The sequence below is a fragment of the Tamandua tetradactyla genome, chromosome 9, assembly GCF_023851605.1.
Source record: "Tamandua tetradactyla isolate mTamTet1 chromosome 9, mTamTet1.pri, whole genome shotgun sequence".
NCBI classification, from domain to species: Eukaryota; Metazoa; Chordata; class Mammalia; order Pilosa; family Myrmecophagidae; genus Tamandua; species Tamandua tetradactyla.
The window spans coordinates 46366886-46388202 of NC_135335.1; the positions used below are offsets into that span (position 1 = coordinate 46366886).

Consider the following 21317-nt stretch of genomic DNA (forward strand, 5'->3'; position numbering starts at 1 on the left):
ACTCCCCGGAGCACAGAACGCTCGCGATAATAGACTTTTAATCCCGCGAGGTGAAAGGAAGAAACGCACTTCCGGTGTCGTCTCACTCTCGGCAGTGAGGCGCGGAGAAGAACTGCAGAACCTTTCTAGGGCTGTAGGAGCTTACTCAGACGCAGAAGCCCATCTCCCAAAACCATCACGATTAGAAAAGTGACAAACGGAACGCCATATTTCTTCGATTTTAAGGTGCGTATTCTTTGCATTTTAGCATCTCTAAACGAATGTCTCACAATAAACGGTGTGTTCCTGCTGAATTGTCAGCATTCTGTCTCAGCTAGTGACTCAGGATACAGTAGTGTATCTTAAAACTGATAGCGTGTAGATTCGATGCAACGCAGTAAGAACATCAACCCAATTGGTGGGGCGTGTGGAACCAATCTGTTGTGAAGGGTCTGCAGGCACAGTCCTCTTAGTCCCTCAGCTGTTTTTAAAAGGTTCATCGTGGTCATTCGTGGCTTTGGAAAAGTTTCTCTGGGCAGTTGCTATGTGGTGGACCCAGTCCCAAGCTTGGAATTCAGTTTTCTGACCCGGGAGAAACCAACTCCGTAAGCTCAGGCACCCTAGATTGTTGGGCCAGTAATCCTGAACAAAGTTTAGAATTTAATATAGAAAGCCTTTTGATAAATGTGGTAGATTTACCTCCTCTTCCTCCTGAGACCCTTCTAATATGATAGGAAAGTATTTTTATAAAGGCAAAAACCCATGAGGGTTAAAAAAAAAAAAAAAGGAAAAGAAAACCAATGAGGGTAATAAGTTGGGAATCTTGTGGAGCTGGAGGTAGGTGGGCAGTGGCCCCTGCCGTGGAAGACAGGGGCATGGAGGTTAGAGGCTGAGGCATTGTGCATGAACATGCAGCTGGAAACGCAAGTCTCTACCTACCCGAGCCGCTGTTGGACTTGAGAGGTAGACCTCTCTCCCTACTCGTGCGGCTGGCAGGCATGGCCCCCTACCCACCAGTTACTGGGAAGTGAGCTCCAGGGTAGAAGTTCAGAAGCTTACCCGGCACAGTTCCCTGTTCTAAGGTTCCTTGGTGAGGAATCTCCTCTCTGTAGCAGCTACCAGGTCAAAAGAAAAACTGATAGTTAGGGTCCCTCAGAAGAATGGCCCAGCCAGATCAGGGCCTTAGAGCTCAGCAGTCCCACCTAGGGACGAGGGTCTGTAGACCCTTGAGTAGAGAGTAAAATAATAAAAGAAAAGGGACTCTGAAGTACCAGGGATGATTCTTACACATATCTTCTGGGCTTATATAATAAGGGTTTTTCTGCAGTAATTCCCTTGTAATAAAATTACTAGGTGATGAATAGTGCATTGTTCAGCATCATTGTTTAATACCAAATTATTTTTCCAAAACGATACAACCTTCAAATAGCAATGTTTATTTTTCCGAAACGATACAACCTTCAAATAGCAATGTTTAATATTTCTTGCTATTCTATATCCTTTTTAAGTTTTCAATCTGGTAAGTGTAAAATGGTGTCTGCTGACCTTAATTTGCATTTCTCTGGTTCTCAGTAAATCTGACCACGTTTTGGTATGTCTATGGGCCCTTCATGGTTCCTTTTCTGGGAACCATGAAGGGCCTTTTACCTGTTTTTCTCCCGTATTGTCGTTTTTAAAATGTCTTGTAATTCTTCATATTGTCTAGATGCTGATGATTGCCATATCATAATATCTTATCCCATTTTATGACTTGTTTTTCACTTTTTTTACAGTACCTTTTGATGAGAAGTTTCTAATATTAATATACTAAACTTTATGAAACTCCTCTTTGCGTATTTGTCTAATTTAAGCTCTCTTCTTCTAAAAATTTATGTATAGATTCTTTGGAGTTTTTATATATTAATTTAATCTCTACATTAATTAATACTAATCTCTAGTCAACTTAATGTCTTGGCTAGTACCTATACAAAGGATTGTTTATAAATAGTGATACTGAGCATTGTGCTTTTAAAGAGATTCTTCCAGGTGTTGCTATAGATGTTTTTTTCAAGTCTTTGTTAAAGAAGATTGCCTTTTATTCCTAGTTTGTGAAGAGGTTTTTTTTTAACTTTTATTTTTTACTTTGAAAAACTATAGCAAATTTAAAGGTATACTACACAGATTTTCTTTTCCCTTAAGCATTTTAGAGTAAGTTACTTATCAGTTGTATCTTCACTTCTAAATAGTTTATATTTCCTATAGACAAGGATAATCTCCTATATAACTGCAATTTACCCATCAAAATCAGGAAATTGACATTGATAAAATAGACCATTTGTTTTATAAACTATCCTTGGCTTGTGTTTGTGATACTTGTGCATTATCAAATTCAAGTTACACATCTTTGGCAGAAATATCATGAAAGGGATTCAAAATCTTTCCATTACCTCCTATCAGGTGTAATGTGACTTCTGTTTTTTCCTTTACTGATTATAACTGGTCATTTCGTTTGATGTGGTGTCTGCTAAGATTCTTCATGGTGGAATTACTCTATTTTTTTTGTAATTGAAAATTATTTTATGGGGAGATTCAGTGAAACTATATAAATGTCTCATTCTCCATCAATTATTGTATCTGTCCCTCTATCTACCTATCTATATATCTAATCTATATGGACTCATGTCTTGTATTTCATTTTGTTTTGGTATAATTCATTATTCTCATTGTTTATTTTGGTGCTTGAGTTGTTCCAAATTTGGCCAGCTATTTCAAGCTGGATTCTATGTGTTTTTAACATGTCCTCAGTATGCTTTGAGCATTTAAAAAGAAATTAATAAATGCAAACTTTTCTCAAATGCTTTTCTACCTTTGTATAGATGATCTTGTATATGTTCTTCCTTCAGTCTGTTACAGGGGGAATTACATTAACTAATTGATTGTATTTGAGAGGATAAAGAAGAGAATATAATTCTGTAAATAATATCACTTGAAGTTACATGGTGCTTTTTAAAATGCTTGCAGATCTATCTCATTTTTAAAACTTTTTTAAATATTCATTTAAAATATTTCATAGTATAGGCATATCAACTACCATATTATCATTTGTACTTTACAAGGAATATTAACAATAATTAATAATAGGTATACAACATCTATGAGGTATTTAATGAGATAAGGCATCGCCCTAGCATTTTATATATATGAACACATTTAATCTTCATTAGAACACTATGAGGTACATACTATTATTATCATAATTTTACAGATGATAAAACTCAAGATCACGAAGATTAAGTTGTTTGTCCAGAGTCACATGACCAGTAACTGAAGAAGCTAGATTTTTTTTAACCTGGGCAGTTCATTAATTTTATTCATGTTTCTGCTACATGCCCTTAGTTCTTTATACTCTTTTATAGCACTTTCTTTCATTGTAGGTACTTGTTTGCGTTCTTTCTTCCCGCACTAGATTATGAGCTCCTAGATGGCAAGGACTATGCTTTAAGTACCTAGCTCATTGTAAACTGGGCACATGATAGATACTAAAGAGTCTGTTGAATGTAGAGCTTTATTAATGAATTTATTAATGAATCTCAGAGCATATTCAGATTTATTAATGAATCTCAGAGCATATTTATTAATGAATCTCAGGACTATTTGGCAAATTTCTTCTTTGTGTATGGTGCTCTGTTAGACACTGAGAAATAACAAAGAAGATAATGTATGGATCCTGCTTTCAGGTTGTTTCCAACTAACTTGAGGTGAAAAACTCTCCCCAGATTAAGCGTTATATAATAATCCAACGAAGGACGCTAATCCAAAGCAATGAGCTGGTGCAGCTAGTGTGTGAGTAAGGCCTAAATGTGTGATAAATAAGGACGAGGATTTAGAGAAGGGAAAGGGAAGCAGACCTGGGATCACTGAGTTGCTCAAAGACAGTGTTAATGTTCAATCCAGGACTAAAACTAGAGCCTCCGCCTACCAGGCCACAGCTCTTCAATTAGACCAATGTGTCTGGATCCAAAATCTTACTTCATTGTGACAGCACTGTAGAGTTTGCCAGTATAGTCCAAAGAAGGCGCCATTGCCTACTGATAAAGATAACTGTGGGGCCATACTCCTAGTTTGAATCCAGCTCTATTGCTTGCTTGCTGTGACCATAGACCAGTTGCTAAACCTTTCTGTGCTCATTTTCTCTATAGACTATGACTTCTGGAAGTTCACCAGCCCAGTACTCTGTATGTCAATGTCTCTTCAGTCATTTGGATGATCACATTGCCTAGTAGATTCCTTAGGAAAGGCCTAAAATAACCCATTCTCTCAGCTTCTTGCATGCTTATATCAGTTTATCTGTTGGTTTTATACCTAAAAATCAGTTTGGCTCTGTGCAAAATAATGCTCCATATTTCCTTTCCTTTAGTTACTTAAATATAGTATACCATTATTGTCTGGCCTATTGGTTTAAAAAGCCTGATGACACTGATTTTCTTTTACATATAGGGGAATTGGTTAATTTGCTTGGATGTGCAAAGGAGTTTTCTTTTTCTTTAAAGTCCACTAGCTTTTGGTTCTTCTGAACTGATTTTCCTAGGAGGACTGTGAACCTTTACAAAATATCATGTCACTTTTTTTTTTCAGAATTTCAGTAAAGTTTTAAAGTTTTTGTTACTGTGTTTCATCGCCTTAGTTTTCTTCTTCAGAAGGAGAGGTTTTGTGTCAGACTAGTTTTTCCAAAGATGGTTGCACCTGTATATTTATTCCAACCTACATGATTTTCTCACCATGTGGTCGACATATCTCACCATGAGGTAGGTTTACATGGAGGTTTTCTCTCCTTGTATCTGGGTCAGGCCTTGTGAGTACCCCTCCTATTGGGTTGCAGAAGAAATAATGCTGCATGACTTCCGAGATTGTATTCCAAATCATCCAGCTTCCTATGGCCCTCTCTCTCTTAGGGCACTTGCCTTGGGAACCCTGCTACCACCTTGTGAGGCAGCCCAGGTTTCTTGGAGAGACCACTAGAGGGTGTTCCAGCCAGCAGATGCAGGAAGACCCTCAGCCAATGCCCAGTATCAACCTCCAGGCATATGAGTGGACAAATCTTCAGATGCCAACTTTCAAGCCTTCTAGCTGAGGCTCCGGACATCACAGAGCAGACATGATCCATCCCATTTATGTTCTGTCTGAGTTTCTGACCCTTGAAAACCATAAGAAATAATAAGTAATTTTTATTATTTAAAGCCTCTAGACTTGGGGGATATTTGATACACAGTAATAGGAAACTAACACAGTCATGTTGGCTCTTCTTTTTTTTTTAAATTTAATTTCCTATTTCTGCCACTGTTTCCTAAAATTTATCATCATTATAGTCCTCATATTTTTTTAACTTGAAATGTTTTTCTTTCAACTTCCGTTATCTTTTGTCCTTATTCACTCTTATGCCCCCATCTAGTTTTGTCAATGTACTCATCATTTCTGAAATGATTATTAACAGTTTAATTTCTGAAGTGATTTTAACAATTTATTTCTATTTTTTCTTGTCACCTTATTTCTAAGACTTTCTAATTACTATTTACATTCTGTTTTCATGTCTTGTACCATATTCATAATTCTTTTTAGCTTGATTTGAGAGTCGAGTAAAATTTTGATTCATTTTGTAGACACGTCTTTCATTCATTTTGGTATTTAAAAATAAACAATGTCATAGTTACAGAATATAACATTTTATGCATATTTAAGTATAAAGACATTTGAACATATGTATTTATAGTTTAAGCTTTGAAACCTGAATCCTATCACATGTTGTGCTTTCATATGTTCAGAAACATCTAAAAATATTTAATTTGGGATCAAGTGTTTATTTTTGGATCATTTAACATATTTTTGACAAGTTTGAAGTATCCTTGGATGCCTGTAGTTCAGATATTTTGGAGTCCCTGCACCTGGAGAGACTTAAAATTGGGCAGAGAAACATTTTGTTGCACTATTAAAATCTCTCTTTTGAGGAATAATAATTATTACCCTAAGATAAATCTTTGCCTACATTATGCCTGTGTAAAGCTCTGAAATTATCTTTTGGATAATTATTTTGAAAATAACTTTTGGATCTTAGGTAAATAAGATATGTAAAATTAATCTTAGTAATTTAGGTACAGTGATTCGGTTTTAAACTTTTCAAAAATCATTAACTGATGTTAGTCTACTTTGGGTATTTTATGGTTTGTTAATGCTGCCTGTGCTGGTTTGAATCTGTTGTGTATGCCAGAGAAGCCATGTCCTTTAATCCTCATTCAATATTGCTGGGTGGGATCTTTCTGATATTTTCCATGGAGATGTGAACCACCCACTTGTGGATGGTAAGTTTTGATTACATGATTTCCATGGAGACATGTCTCCATTGATTCAAAGTGGGGTTGCTTAATGGAGTCCTTTAAGAGGGAACCATTTTTTTAAAAAGCTCAGAATGAACAGAGCCCACACAGCCTGAGATCTTTGGAGATGAATAAAGAAAATGCCCCCCAGGGAAGCCATTGAGGATGCCCAGAGAGAAAGCTTGCATGCATTGCTATATGGTTTTCCAGCTGAGAGAGAAAGCCCCAACATCATCAGCCTCCTTGAACCAAGGTATCTTTCCCTGGATGCCTTAATTTGGACATTTTCATAGCTTTGCCTTAATTGAACATTTTCACAGCCTTAGAACTATAAACTTGCAAGTTTATAGTTAGTTAATAGTTTAGTTAATAAATTCCCCTTTTTAAAAGCCATTCCTTTTCTGGCATATTGCATTCTGGCAGCTTTTTCAAACTAAAACGGATTTAGAAAGATCAAAGGTGATGGTGGAGTTATATGGAGAGGATAGGATTTAACAAATGAATATGAATGCTGACATTAAATTGATATCTCTTTTAGTCTGCAGTATTTTAGAGCAGCTAGAAGTAAAAACCTAAAATTGTGGAATTGTAACCAATGTGAAACTCTGAAATATATTCCACAACTAATTGTGGTGCTGTACTTTGAAATTTATAGCTTTTTTGTATATATGTTATTTTTCACAAAGAAAGAAGGAAAAGAAGTCTATTGGGATGATAAAAAATATATATTTAAACCCCTTTAGCCTCCTATATTCTGGAGTAGCTAGAAGGAAAAATATGAGAGGATTGTATGATAGCCCATGACAAACTCTGGGATCTGTCCTATAACTACTTGTTGAAGAGTGCTTTGAAAACTATTGCTTTTTTATTTCTTTGCTTTGTATATATGTTATACTATACAATAAAAACAGTTAAAAAAAAAAAAAGCCATTCCATTTCTGGCATATTGTATTGTGGCAGATTTTGCAAACTAAAACAGATTTTGCTACCAGAGAAGTGGGGGTGCTGCTGCAGTTTGCAAATACCAAATATGTTGGAATGGCTTTTTAAGTGGATAAGGTGAAGATGATGGAAGAATTGTGAGGAGCTTGATAGAGAAAGCCTAAAATGTCTGTTTATAGGAATGTGGACTCTAAAAATAGTTCTGATAAGGCCTTAAGCGGAAACGAGGTGTGTGTTATTGTAAAGTGGAAGGAAGGCAATTCTTGTTTTTAAATGACAGATAATCTGGAAAAATTGACTAGTGGATTTGGATGGAAGGCAGGTTTTAAGAGCCGTGAACTTGGATGCCTAGCAGAAGAGATTTCCGAATTAAATGTGGAAAGTGCAGCATGGTTTCTCCTTGCAGCTTGTAGTGAAATGTGACTGGAAGGGGATAAACTGAGAACTGAACTCTTGAATTCAGAGAAACTGGAAATTGATGTTTTGGAAAATTCTGGGCTTCCAGGAAAACCATAGAGAATAGTGCCCCATGTGAGATTTAACCAAAGTTGAACCAGTCAGCCGTTTCAGAAAAAGCCCGGATTAGAGATGGTGTTATTCAGGAAGAATCTGTGGAAATTCCTTATGTCTGATGGAGATGATTGAGCCTACTGCATAGAAAGTCAACAAGAGTGTTGTGGAATCTGTATAAACACAACCACTGCCAGTCTGGAGTGAGAGGGACAGAAAAATGACACACTGGAGGGAAAATAACTTCAGAGGCAGAACAATGGAAGCTAAAGTCTGAAGTCAAGAAGCCACAGGCTGGGAGACTGGACCCACCCATGCACTTGGAGAGGGTGAGTTTGCCCAGAAGGTAGGGAGTGGGCCATCTACCTTATTGCAGTGAATGGGAGTTGTGCCACTTCAGGCCTTGGAGAGGCTAAAGCACATTCCTTGGGGATGGGGGAAGAGTCTGGCTACCCATTGTTCTGGAGGGATGTGTGTATGCTTCGGAGATGGTAAAGAGCATGGTGTGGCCCTGATGCTTGGATTGGGTGGAGCTGAGAAAAGGTAGTCTCACCAGTGTCCCCCAATGTTGCATTCAGAGAGAGATGGACTGTTGCTTAGGCCCTTGGAATGGATGGAACTGCCGCTTTCTAAAATTCCAAAGATAAATAGCTCTCAGACTTTGAAATCTAGCGGTGTTTTCCCTGCAGGTTTTTGAGACTGCTTGGGTCCAGTGATCCTTGTGTTTCTTCCAATTTCTCCCTATGGAAATGGGAATATGTATCCTGTGATTGCCCCTCCTTTGTGGATTGGCAGCAAATAAGTTGTTCTGAGTTTTACAGGTCCAGAGGCAAAGGAAATTTTTGCCCTAGGACAGACCATGCCTGTAGCTGACTTTGATGTGATTTTGTACTGTTTGACTTTGTATTGTATTTCTATTGTTACTGAAATGATTTAAGGCTTTCTGATATTGTGATGGAATGACTGTATTTTGCATTTGGCAAGAACATGTCCTTTGGGTCCTAAGGTTGGAATGTGCTGGTTTAAATCTGTGGTGTACCCCAGAAAACTCACACCATTTAATCCTCATTCAATATTGCTTTGTAGGTGCTTTTTGATTATCCATGGGTATGTGACCCACCCAATTGTTAGTGGTAACTGTTATTAGATGGGTTCCTTAGAGATGTGTCTCCATCCATTCAAGGTGAGGTTGCTTACAGGAGCTGCTTAAAAGGGAACCATTTTGGAAAAAGCTTTATATCCCATACTGCCAGGGACCATTGGAGATCTAGAAGGAAAATACCCCGGGGGGAGCTTCATGAAACAAGAAGCCTGGAGAGAAAGCTAGCAGATATTGCCATGTTTGCCATGTACCTTTCCAGTTAAGAGAGAAAAACCCTGAACATCATTGTCCTTCTTGAACCAAGGTATCTTTCCCTGGATGCCTTAGATTGGACATTTCTGTAACCTTGCTTTAATTTAGACATTTTTGCAGACTTATAACATGTAAATAGGCAGCTTAATAAATTCCCCTTTTTAAAAGCCATTCCATTTCTGTTATATTACATTCTGGCAGCTTGTAAACTACAACAGTCTCCTTGTTAAATTGTTAGATATCCTTATTAAATTGGCCCCTTTATCAGTACATAATGGCCTTATTTGTCCCTTTTAATGATACTACATTTAAATTCTGTCTCATCTGATATTCATATAGCTAACCCAACTCTCTTTTGGTTGTTACTTGCATGGTATACATTTTTTTCCATCTTTTCATTTTCAACCATTAGATCTTTGATTTTAAGACGAGTCCCTTTTTTTTTTAAACTTTTTTTTTACTATATAGTATAATATATATACAAAGCAAAGAAATAAAAAAGCAATAGTTTTCAAAGCACTCTCCAACAAGTGGTTACAGGACAGCTCCCTGAGTTTGTCATCGGCTACCATACGATCCTCTCATATTTTTCCTTCTAGCTGCTCCGGAATATAGGAGGGAGGGCTTAAATACTTTTTTTATCATCACCATAGACTTTTTTTTCCCTTTTTTTGTGTGTGAAAAATAAAATATATACAAAAAAGCTATAAATTTCAAAGCCCAGCACCACAGTTCAGACTTTGGCATGGGTTACAATTTCACAATTTTAGGTTTTTACTTCTAGCTGCTCTAAAATACTGCAGACTAAAAGAGATATCAATTTAATGATTCAGCCTTCATATTCATTTGTTAAGTCCTATCTTCTATGTATAATTCCACCGTCACCTTTGATCTTTCCATACCTCTCTTTAGGGTTGTTTGAGATTGAGTCCCTTCTTATAGAATATAGTTAGGATATGATTTTTTATCTATCCTCCTAATCAGCTTTTTGTCTGAATAATGAATCCATTTACATTGAAAGTAACTACTGATAATGAGGTATATTCTTTTACTGTTTAGCTCTTTTGGCTTTATATGTCATGCATTTTTACCCTCAGTTTTTCTGTTAATGCCCATTTCCATATGCCTGAGTTTTTTCCATTGAGCCATTTTGTGTCCTTCTCACTTCTTTCTGAGCATTTTTTCATGTGATTTCTTTGTGTTTTCCATGGAGTGTTGAGGTGGCTTTTGAGTTCCATTTTCTATGCGATCCAATATGCTAAACTTCTACATAAATATGCACTCATAAGAAAACAATTGCCTGTTTTCTGGTATATAGAAGCATAGGCTTATATGTCTGTTTTTCCTAGTGATATTTGCAATCATATTCAGATTGAAAAATCTACTAAAATTGGGATTTCTAGCTCTACAAAAACTTACTTATGAAAAGGACTTCCCACCTTATTTTGGGAGAGTTAGTAAACATCTTTAACAAGACTTAGTAATATATGGCCTCTGCCCCAACTCTTCCCTCCCCCATCTTCCAACTGAGTATCCTATTTCATTTTTATCCATCACAAATTTTTATATTTCTTCATCTTCCCTTTATTTTTCATCCCAGCCTTCTTTCAAGGAATTCTACCTCTTTGTCCATACAGACCCAACATATCTAGTTCTCTGTTGTATTTCCAGGTCTTTGTATATTTCCTGTAATAAAGAATTAGCTGCAAAGAATTTAGTAATTAATTAGCCCTTAAAATTATCCTTTGTTTTCCAACATTGTATGAGGATTCAATTTTAATTTATGTTGTACACCATAGGTCCGGTATCTATGCAGTCAGCGTTTGTCCCCTGGAATGCATCACTCCTATATTTATTAAATCTTTTTCCCTAAATGAAGGGAAGACACATAGAGATTAAATTATCCCATAGCAAAAGAAGCTGAATACTTCAGAACTTCAGGAGGAGAGCAGTTTCACTATTTTGTGGAACTTGTCTTAGAATTAAATTATCATCAATGTTCCCTCTTAATTTTGGAATCAGTGAGATATAAATTGTCTTTACCCATTTCAGTTTTACCAATATTCACCATTTCCATATATTATTCTTTCAAAGTAGTATCATAAAGTATTTAAATTTTATTGGTATGTGATTTTTTACTTCCATAGTTACTTCAGCTCTCAAAATGGGAAAGGAGAGGATAGCATCGTCTTGGGATGTTGTAATATTATTTGAGGAGTAGCCATGTCAGCTGTAGTAAAGTAAATCCATGTTGCTTAGCCCATGCATAACCTCTGTGCCTACCACCCTGACCACTTTGTTCATGAGCCCATTGGGCAATGACAGGAGTTGCTAGGGAAGAGGCTGACTGTTATCCACAGAATGGGTCATCTTATCCACATGTTTTAAAACCTTCCTCTGCTGAATTCATCCTCTGGAGCATTCACATGGGACACAAATATCTTCATGCTTTTACCCCACTCATAAAAATTTATACACATACCTCTTCCTGAGATCTCTTTGTCACCAATTTTGCAATAATGCTTTTTCCAAGTCCCTTACCATCCAGCTAAACCATTAGCAACAGCCCTTGAGTTAGTATTCAAATGCACCTCTGGCCAGTTCTCCTTCCACGCAAAATGGACAAAGTGTACTCCTTGAAGTTCTTACTGGGAGGATTTCCCCTCACCACTGTCCTTCAGGGACATTCCAGAAAGGGGGTATAGTGCAACGGCTATCCACTTTTGGGTGGTACTTGTATATCGTGCAGGACTATCTGTAAAACAGGCCCAACGTTTCTCTTCCTCAGTCAGTTCACTGTAAAGGACTCCCCAAGAGGCCATAGCTCTGATTTGGGAAAGAGAAAGTAATGTGGCAGGTGGGCAGACAATGGGCATTTCGGCCACTTCCTCATGTAACTTACTTGTGCCTTCAGGACCTGCTGTGGCCCTATCTTGTATATACCATTTCATTTTATGATGGAGTGCGGCTGCGCACACCCAACTTTATGGCTTGGTGGGTCAGAAAACACCCAGCTCATGATAAAGCAACTCAGGTTTCATGGTAACTTAGTGGCACATGGTTAAGTGTTGAGTCTCTAGTATGCTCGAGTAGCAGGCCAAAAGCTGTTTCCCAAAAGGATAATAGTTATCTACAGCAAATGGTAAGGCTTTGCTCCAAATTCCTAAGGGTTTGCATTGTGATTCTCTTATAGGGGCCTGCTAAAGTCTCCAGGTAGCATCTGTACTTGTTACTGGCACTTCTAACACCGTTGGATCTGCTAGATGATGTGGTTCAAGTGGCAAAGCAGCTTGTACAGCAGGCTTGACCTGTTTCAGAGCCTCCTCTTGTTCAGGTCCCCACTCAAAATTAGCTGCTTTTCTCATCATGTGATAAATGGGCTGGAGCAGAATACCCAGATGAGAAATATGTTATTGCCAAAATCCAAATAGACCAACTAGGTATGACCTTTTCTTTGGTCATAGGAGGTGCCAATTGCAGCAACTCATCCTTCACCTCAGAAGGGATGTCTTGACTTGCCCCACACCACTGGACATGTAGAAATTTCACTGAGGTGGAAGGCCCCTGTATTTTTGTTGGCTTCACCTCCCATCCTCGGACATGCAAATGCCTTACCAATAAATGTAGAGTAGTTGCTACTTCTTGCTCATCTGGTCCAATCAACATGATATCATCAATATAATAGACCAGTGTGATGTTTTGTGGGAGGGAGAAATGATCAGAGTCTCTGTGGACAAGATTATGACATAGGGCTGGATAGTTGATATACCCCGAGGTAGGATAGTGAAAGTGTATTGCTGACCTTGCCAGTGGAAAGCAAATTGTTTTCTGGTGGTCCTTATAACAGCAGTTGAGAAAAAAATCATTTGCGGATCAATAGCTGCATACCAGTTATCAGGGGATGTATTAGTTTGCACAAGCAGTGATCCCACATCCATAACAGAGTGGCAGTTCGAGTTAGTACCTGATTTGAGCTTACAGTAATCCACCATGATCCTCCAAGACCCATCTGTTTTCTGCACAGGTCCTACAGAGCTGAATGGAGATGTGGTGGGAATTACCACCCTGGCATCCCTCAAGCCCTTAAGAGTGGTGATAATCTCTGCAATCCCTCCAGGAATCTCATATTGCTTCTCATCACTATTTTGCTGGGTAGGAATAGTCCCAGTGACCTTTCCTACTATAATTGACTTCACTCCATGAGTTAGAGAATAAGTATGGGAATTCTGCCACTTGCTCAGTATGTCTAGTCCAATTATGTGTTCTGGAACTGGGGAAATAACTGCAGAATGGGTCTGGGGACCCACTGCACCAATTGTGAGATGGACCTGAGGTAAAACTCCATCGATCACCTGACTTCCATAAACCCCCACTCTGATTGGTGGGCTAGGATGATGTTTTGGGTTCCCTGAAATTAATGTTACTTCTGAACCAGTGTCTAATAATCCCCTGAAATATTTCATCAGTTCCTTTTCCCCAATACACAGTTACCCTGGTAAAAGACCGTAGGTCTGCGTGGGGAAGGCGTGGAGGAAGACTAACAGTATAAATTTGTAGCAATGTAACAGGGTCCTCCCCCAAAGGAAACTGGCCTACCCTCATTCAAGGGGCTGTAGGTCTGTAAACTGTCTCAATTCTAGAAATTGATTAAGGGGCCATGACTCTCTGTATTTGTAATTCAAGTTAGACTTCTGTTCACTTGACCTAGAAGTCTTTTGCTTAAACGGCTCAAACAGGAATTTAGTAGACAGCCCATCTGTTGTACTTCTCGGTACCCCATGATCAACTAGCCAATGTCACAAGTCTCTGTGAGATTTTGACTCCTGTTTTGAGTCTTCTGTACATTATGATAGCCACGTCCACCTAATCTTTGGCAATTAAGTGTGGCCACCTGGCTTCTGCCAACTTGGGATCTGCTCATTCCCATTGTGTTTAAGAATTCTAGCTCAGGGACAGCAGTTCCTATAGTAATATCTGACCTATAGAGAAGAGCAGCTACAGAGCTCTTCAGGGGTGATAGAGCTAGTGTCACGAATTTATTTGTCACAGTTCTGGTAGCAGTTGCATTCTCCAAACATTCCTGGTGTGTATGAGCAGGCTTTCCATGATAAATCCACTCTAACATTCCAGTCTCTCTAAGTCATTGTATCCCCTCATCTATATTATACCAGGGCTATTCTGGCATTTCAACCTCAGGTAATGATCCAGGTTTTGGCCAACCATTCAAATGAACTGGTAATGCCTTTTCTAACCCCTTGAGCTATAATATTAAATGCAGAATCTCTGCTTCGTGTGCCCATATCAATAAATTTGGCCTGATCCAGCTTTATGTTCTTCCCACCCTTATTGCACACTTTTAAAATTCATTGCCACATATATTCCTCTGATTTCTGGAAATATAAATTGGAAAACTGCAGTTTTTTTGGAGTATAACATACCTCCTCATGGGTGACGCTTTGTACCTCAGCTTTTGGGCCTGTTAGGACTTTAGTCTAGTTACAGGTCTGGAAGAAATCATTGGTGGTGTGAATGGGTCATGGAAAGAGAAATATTTTCTAGGCCAATTGCCTCAGGGCATTCATTTTCAGTTTCATCTGCTGAAACAGGATCAATCACTCCAGGGTTAATCCCTTCAGGAGGAGGTACAGTAGCCATCTACTCAGGGCAGTCTGGAGGTAGAGCAGCTATGTCCTCAGTGCAGACGATTATGGGGTTATCTGCAGTCTCAGCACCATCTAGGGTTTCAACCTCTCCACCACCATCATCATCAATCTGTATGTCACTATCCCAGTTTTCAGTGTCCCACTCCTTTCCAGTCAATGCCTTCACTTTAATGGCAGACACCAGACAAGATTGAGATTTCAGTTTATGTTGTAAACTTGCTGTTCTAACAATGAGACTCTGAGCCTGATTTTCAGAGATCTCAAGTCTGTAGCTACAGGAGATAAAATTTCCCTTCAGGGCACACATAGAAACTTTTACATCTGTCATATGGCACGTAAGCTTCTCCCTTGAAGCCTTCATCCCATCCCTTTCACTCTTCAGTGTATATGGCATATCTAACAACAACCAGCCAACATCTCTATACATCCTATTTCCACAAACTCTGTAAATTTGTTAAAAACATTATCCCCCAGCATTTGGCTTCATATAAGCAAAACTTTAGAAGAATCCAATGGTGATATTTTGACTATCTCTTGCCAGCTCACCCCATGGATTGGCAGTTTCGTTCTGATGATGGGAAACAGAGTCTTTAGTGCCTTTTAGTCCAGTCAGAGTAGAAAACCAATCATAAAAATCCATTTTAAGATTCTGTTTCATAAGAGCCACTCCCCTTACCAAGGTGTATTAGTTATGGTTCTCTAGACAAATGGAATCAGCAGGAGATATCCATAAAATAAAATTTATGAAAGGGTCTCATGTAACTGTAGGGATGTAGAGTCCAAAGTCTGTAGGGTAGACTGCAAACTGGAAGCTCTGATGAAGGTCCTCAACAAACTCTAAGGAGAGTTTGTCTGGGCAACCATGGGGATGTAAGGGTCCAAGCTCTCAAGGGCTGGCCACAAGCTGGCTCTGATGGAGGTCCTCAGTGATCTCTCAGGAGAAAGTGACTGGCTTGAAACAGAGTTACTGTCCGTTCTCAATCTTCCTTAATACCCTTCTGGCAATTAGCTTAAACATCACTTATTCCAGAAGACACTCCCCTTAGCTGATTACAAAAGCAATCAGCTGTGTATGCAGCCAACATGATCATGATTTAAGTCCATGAAATGTCCTCATAGCCACAGACAGGCCAGCACTTGCCCAATCAGACAACTGAGCACCACCAAGTTGATACATGAACCTGACCATGACAATTACTAATATGGTTTCTAAAAAGATAGGAAAGACAGGAATTCAATCAGGGGAAATTTACCCATTTAATGAGAAAGAAAGAATAATTAATAGGTATGTATGCAGAAATAGTTACAGAGGTTTTGGTGCTAAACTGAGGGGATTTGTCAAACTACATCATTCATCTGATTTGTATGAGTTTAATCCTGTCTACTGAAAGAAATGTGAGCATGTGTGAGATTCAAAAGTATGGGACTTGAAATAATTATAGAATGTGGAAGAATGATTCAGATATCAGGATATATCTAACAGTGCTAGGAGTCGTGACTCTGCATTTCACCCTAAAGCAATAGCTTAGTGCTGTGCTTTGTTAGATGCAGTAATGTACAAGGCAGATAATTAGCTATAAATCTAATGGAAGTAGAAAGTCCTCATCTGCCAGTTTGATAATCAAGCCAGAGAAATTACATGTGAGGAATTCTACATACTCAATATTGGAGTGCCTTAATTTATAATTTATTGTTTAAATAAAATGAATAGACTCTATAGCATTTAGCTGTGCTCTGGTGTTTATTATCTGATGGGGTAAATACTGAAATATACCTCATAAATATTGTTCTTAGGAAATTCATGGAGTAAATTGACCTTTATCATCAGGGTTAGTATGAGGATGAAACTTTGGAAAAACAGGTAATTCTCCAAATATATTTAATACAACCTTTTTTCCCCAATAGAAAATGAATAAGTTAATCCTACCTCTGGTTTATGACACATTATCATTATTTGTACAAGAAATGCATATAATTATTAATGATGTTTTAGAGAATTTACAATCAGTTCACGTATATAAATATTGAAAAATAAGATGTCACAGCTGATGATGATTAATGCATGAAAATGCTTCACAGAAATAGCACAATGAGCAAAAAGATTTTCACCCAAATCTCTTCATTCTGTATTTTCTGGGCCTTCAAATACCATAATGATTGTGGGACATGACTGTGACATTATGACCCATATACTTCTGCCATTCTCTGATACAGGAGACTTTTATGGTTAAGTTTGCATTGCAGTGGTCATTGATGCTCCAAATTGATCATGACCTTGAAAATATCTATCCCAAAATTAAGTATCAGTTTCTTGATTGCTATCAAAACCAATTGGCTTGAGATCTAGAACTTAGTGTTGAGGGTCATAAATTGTTATATGTCATATTTGGAAGAGTCAAGATGATTTAGAGCAAGTGTACCCAGGATGGCAGGAGCAGGTTAGAGCAGGGAGGGATGGAGAGTCCATAGGGCAGGAATGGATATTGGAGAACCAGGACTAGTGCATCAACCAAGCATAATTAAATGTGAGGAATGCTAAATGGCTTTCTCTAATGGTGGAAACTTAATTCCCGATAAGACATGTATCGGGAATCCTATGTTTTAGAATCAGGGAGGGAATTAAAAGTCTCTGAACATGATGAGTTAATACATAAAATTCAGTGATTTTTATGTCTTTATCTGTAAAATGAAGGTATTCATAGCTTCAGAATTTACTAGAGAAACCAAGGCCTCCTATGTGCTGATGGAGCAAGAACAGAAACCTCCCCCTATTTCCCTTGGAACACACTTCATATTCTTGTTGATTGGACTGGGTAAACTCCCAGGTGAAGGGATTGAGATTCATGACAGATGAGTCCAGATTTGTGGTCAAGTCTTGAACTTAAATGGTTCTATCTCTTCTCAGGTTTGCTTACCTACTGCTTGTTCTGTTGTGAGTGAAAATCCAAAGGAAGAAAGTTGTCATCTGACTTATTGACAATGCAATCACAAGTGAGTAGGAAATTCTTCAATTGAAGTTATTCCACTGTTACTAGAAGTTGGGGAGGTTTCTACTAGTTGCATAAACATTCAGAATCCATTCATGGCTGTTCAAGGATCTGAGCTTCATTTTAGTTTATCTAGACTGTAGAATAGTTACAGTACATTTGGGGCTCATCAATAAGTAAACTCCTTTCCAGTATTACAGTAGTTTGTTCCAGGCTTCAATCAGTTTCTGTACTACTTTACGAGAAGAGAGATGTTTTTGTATTCTCACTCAACTCATGGCCTCTTTAGAGAAATAATGCCCTCATGGATCATATCAATGCCAGGTTGGCTTAGGAAAGCAGGGAACATAGGTGATAGAAATTAATAAAAGCAGAAGTTAACAGTCAGTGGGGATACTGATGTTTCTCCAGGTACATTCAGTTAATCCAGCTTTACACATGCTGGGGTGTAAGTCGGTATTTTTAACCAGAGCACCAAAGAAGGAAATAAAAGGAATAAAGTCTTGATAAAATATATTTGCACATTTTTAAATACTTAAATAAAAATTAAAATTTACCTGACAAATATTGTTCCCAATTTCCCAACTTTAATTTTTGTAAATTAACTGTTCAATTTATATAGATGGATATTCAATTTATATAAATGGATACAATATATGAGAAGTATTGTTCCCTTATGTGGAATTAAAACTATTGGTTTCTGAAAATTTTTCAAGACTTGAAGAGACCAGAAGCAACAAAGGGCTGTCTTTTAATCTTGAACATACAGATAAGTTGAAGATATGAGGGAAAATGAAATCTAGCATTATGGGACTGATAAAATGTTGAGATTGGAGGTATTCTACCACAGAAATGGTCGTATTAGGGCCATCGTTCAGTACAGCTGTCTCAATGGTCCCTGACGTGTGATCCTGCATTCACTGTGTTTAACATTGTCCCGAACAACTGGGTTATTTAGAATTAGGGAGATAGCACTTACTGATTCAGAATTCTCGATGAAATCCTGTTCATTTCTGCAGAATTCTACATATTACTTCAACATTCCCTGCCACATTAATAAATAAGAGACCAATGAATTGACTTTTGATAAGAAAGCACTTCACACAGTAGTACATTGGGTCTGTACAAATGCATAATATACATTAAACAGTGTTATAAGTGAGGAAAGTGAGGTCACTTATTTATGGGAGTAAGTCAACACTAGTCATTTTTAAACTATTCATAATCGTGAATATTTCTTGCCTTATGATGAGTCGGTAGATTTACCTGAAATTGATGGAAAAGGTCATTTATTTCACAGATACTGTAGAGCAAGTATTATATTCAGTATGAAGAAGTCATGATTACAAGTGTATTAGAAGAATTTTCAGATGTATATATATCACACTATGTCATGTAGTATTCCTTGACAGTGGAGTTGTATGTATTCAGAATGTCTATGTGTCTGTGAGTGTATCCGAAAGGCAGACACCAGTTGAGCATTGAGCTTGACCTTACTGGAACTCCAAATACATTTCTGCTTTACATATGCACAATCTCTGCTTCCTCAGAGATGTCATTTTGAGCATCACATTCAGAATTGTGTTAAAGATGGCTTTGTGTGAATGAAAATTTCTGTGATATATTAGGAGTTAATGACCTTCAAAGATGTAGCTGTGGACTTCACTCATGAAGAATGGGCATTGCTAGAAACATCCCAAAGAAAGATGTTCAGAGAAGTGATACTGGAGACTATCAATCATCTGGTTTCAGTTGGTGAGTCTGTGAGAAATTTATCACCAGTATTTTTCAGTCATCTACCTAATCTATCTAATGTCTACTTGTTTATCACATCTATCATATATCATCTTGTATTTCTTTTTTTCAAGTACCTAGGTCAGCTTCTCTATATTGTTTTATATAACCTTTTTATATTCTCTATATTATATGTACATTCAGCCACCTCAATGCAATGTTTTCTTTTAACTTACATCTTGTTCACCCCATAGAATTTAAAATTCTTGACCACAACAAATGTCTTTCTTGAATCTGTCTTCAGCACTCAGAGCAATGATGGGAAGTTAATTTATAATTTTGGAAAGGCTAAATAAGGCACTATACATTTTAAAATAATTACACAATAATAAAAACAATGCATTTATCATTTCCCACTTGGAATTTAGCTTGTTTTAGTACAGTTTATTCTTACTGGATAATTTTCTTAAATATAATCAACTGTGGAAACAGAATTTCTCCCCATTTAGAATATGGAGGCTTCTGCAGTGTTTCTTTCAAGTTGTGCATGGGCAATAGCAAACAGAAGTCCCCATTGCAATGCAAAACATGGTCACAAGTTAGCCCTTGTTGGTAAAGTATTAGTGTTCTGTATTCAAAATATTTTTGCCTTACTGTCCTTTCATGCTTTCCTTTTTCTACTGTGGACATGAGAATGCATTATTAACACTTAATTCAAACTCCCGTTATCTTTTTCCCTACAAACAGGATGTCTGGTTTGCAAATCAGATGTATTTTCCCAATTGGCACAAGGAGAAACAGCGTGGAGAGAAGAAATGGAGTTTCTCCAAAAGCAGAATCTAGGTAAGTTCTAGGAACCCATGCATCAGTAGTTGAGGGGCCTCATGAATAAATGAGTATGTCCTTTGAAATATCAATTTCGGATTACCTTATGTGAGCCATTGTTTCTGAAATATAGATGAGAATATTGGTGAAATTTTCTTACCATATAAAGATGTATGATATGTACATTTATATAATAAATGTATCAAGCTCTATTCAAGTGTCTTTGGATTTGGAAAGGAATATTCATGTACTTTGGAATTAAGCTTTCACATGATCCCTGTCCTGGTCTTACTCTTAGAAGATTTTCTCTTTTTACCTCTCTGTCATCCCAACTTCTTTTTAGTTTTGCCATATTTCAATCCTGAAAATCTCTGATTTTTAATGTTTTATCGTGTTTTCTTCTGCCTAGAGTATTCCTTAATTTGATATTCTTTCTCAGCCAAGTGTCAATGTTTGAAATGTACAGACATTTTGGACTTTCAAACTTTGTTACTATAATGATACTCTAACAATTTATTATGTTTTTCCCCAAAATAGTTTTAGGCAGGAAAATTGACTGTAAAAGCCAAGAAATGATATTCATGCAACTTACCTGCAAGAAAGACAATTTTGACATCATGTCATTGGTAAGCTTCATTGGTGTGGACCATAGTTTTCCAAATAAATGTCTTGGGTTTGAATAAATTAGGAATTCAGTACAATTGTGTAGCTATAATTAATGTTGTAGTTAAAAGCTAATCTAACATTATCTATAATCATTTGACTTCAGGAAAAAATGAAACTGAATGCAAAATGTGAGTTCTTATAAAAGATGATGGCATAAACATGATTCAAATACTTAAATTTTGAAACATTTTGAAGTTTAAAATGGACCAAATAGCTCTGCAGTAAGAATGGTATATTAGAGAAAAATCTACATGCATGAAGATGAATAATGTGTATATAAAATTAAAATGAGAAAGATTCTAATTAGAGT

The 21317-nt window shown here is 37.4% G+C and overlaps 1 protein-coding gene across 3 annotated transcripts in view; it reads left to right on the plus strand.

The window, feature by feature from the left end:
- LOC143647080 (uncharacterized) overlaps nucleotides 1–21317 on the plus strand; it is a 29450-nt gene continuing 8133 nt past the window's right edge. For 2 of the 3 annotated variants that reach the window (XM_077116704.1, XM_077116706.1), the window contains exons 1-5: nucleotides 1–225; nucleotides 17701–17786; nucleotides 19411–19537; nucleotides 20264–20359; nucleotides 20879–20967. In XM_077116704.1, the coding sequence (XP_076972819.1) occupies nucleotides 17775–17786; nucleotides 19411–19537; nucleotides 20264–20359; nucleotides 20879–20967 (324 nt within the window). In that variant the 5' untranslated portion in view covers nucleotides 1–225; nucleotides 17701–17774. Of the gene's footprint in view, nucleotides 226–7548; nucleotides 8108–17700; nucleotides 17787–19410; nucleotides 19538–20263; nucleotides 20360–20878; nucleotides 20968–21317 lie in introns of all 3 variants that reach the window. The other variant, XM_077116705.1, reaches the window with a different exon arrangement.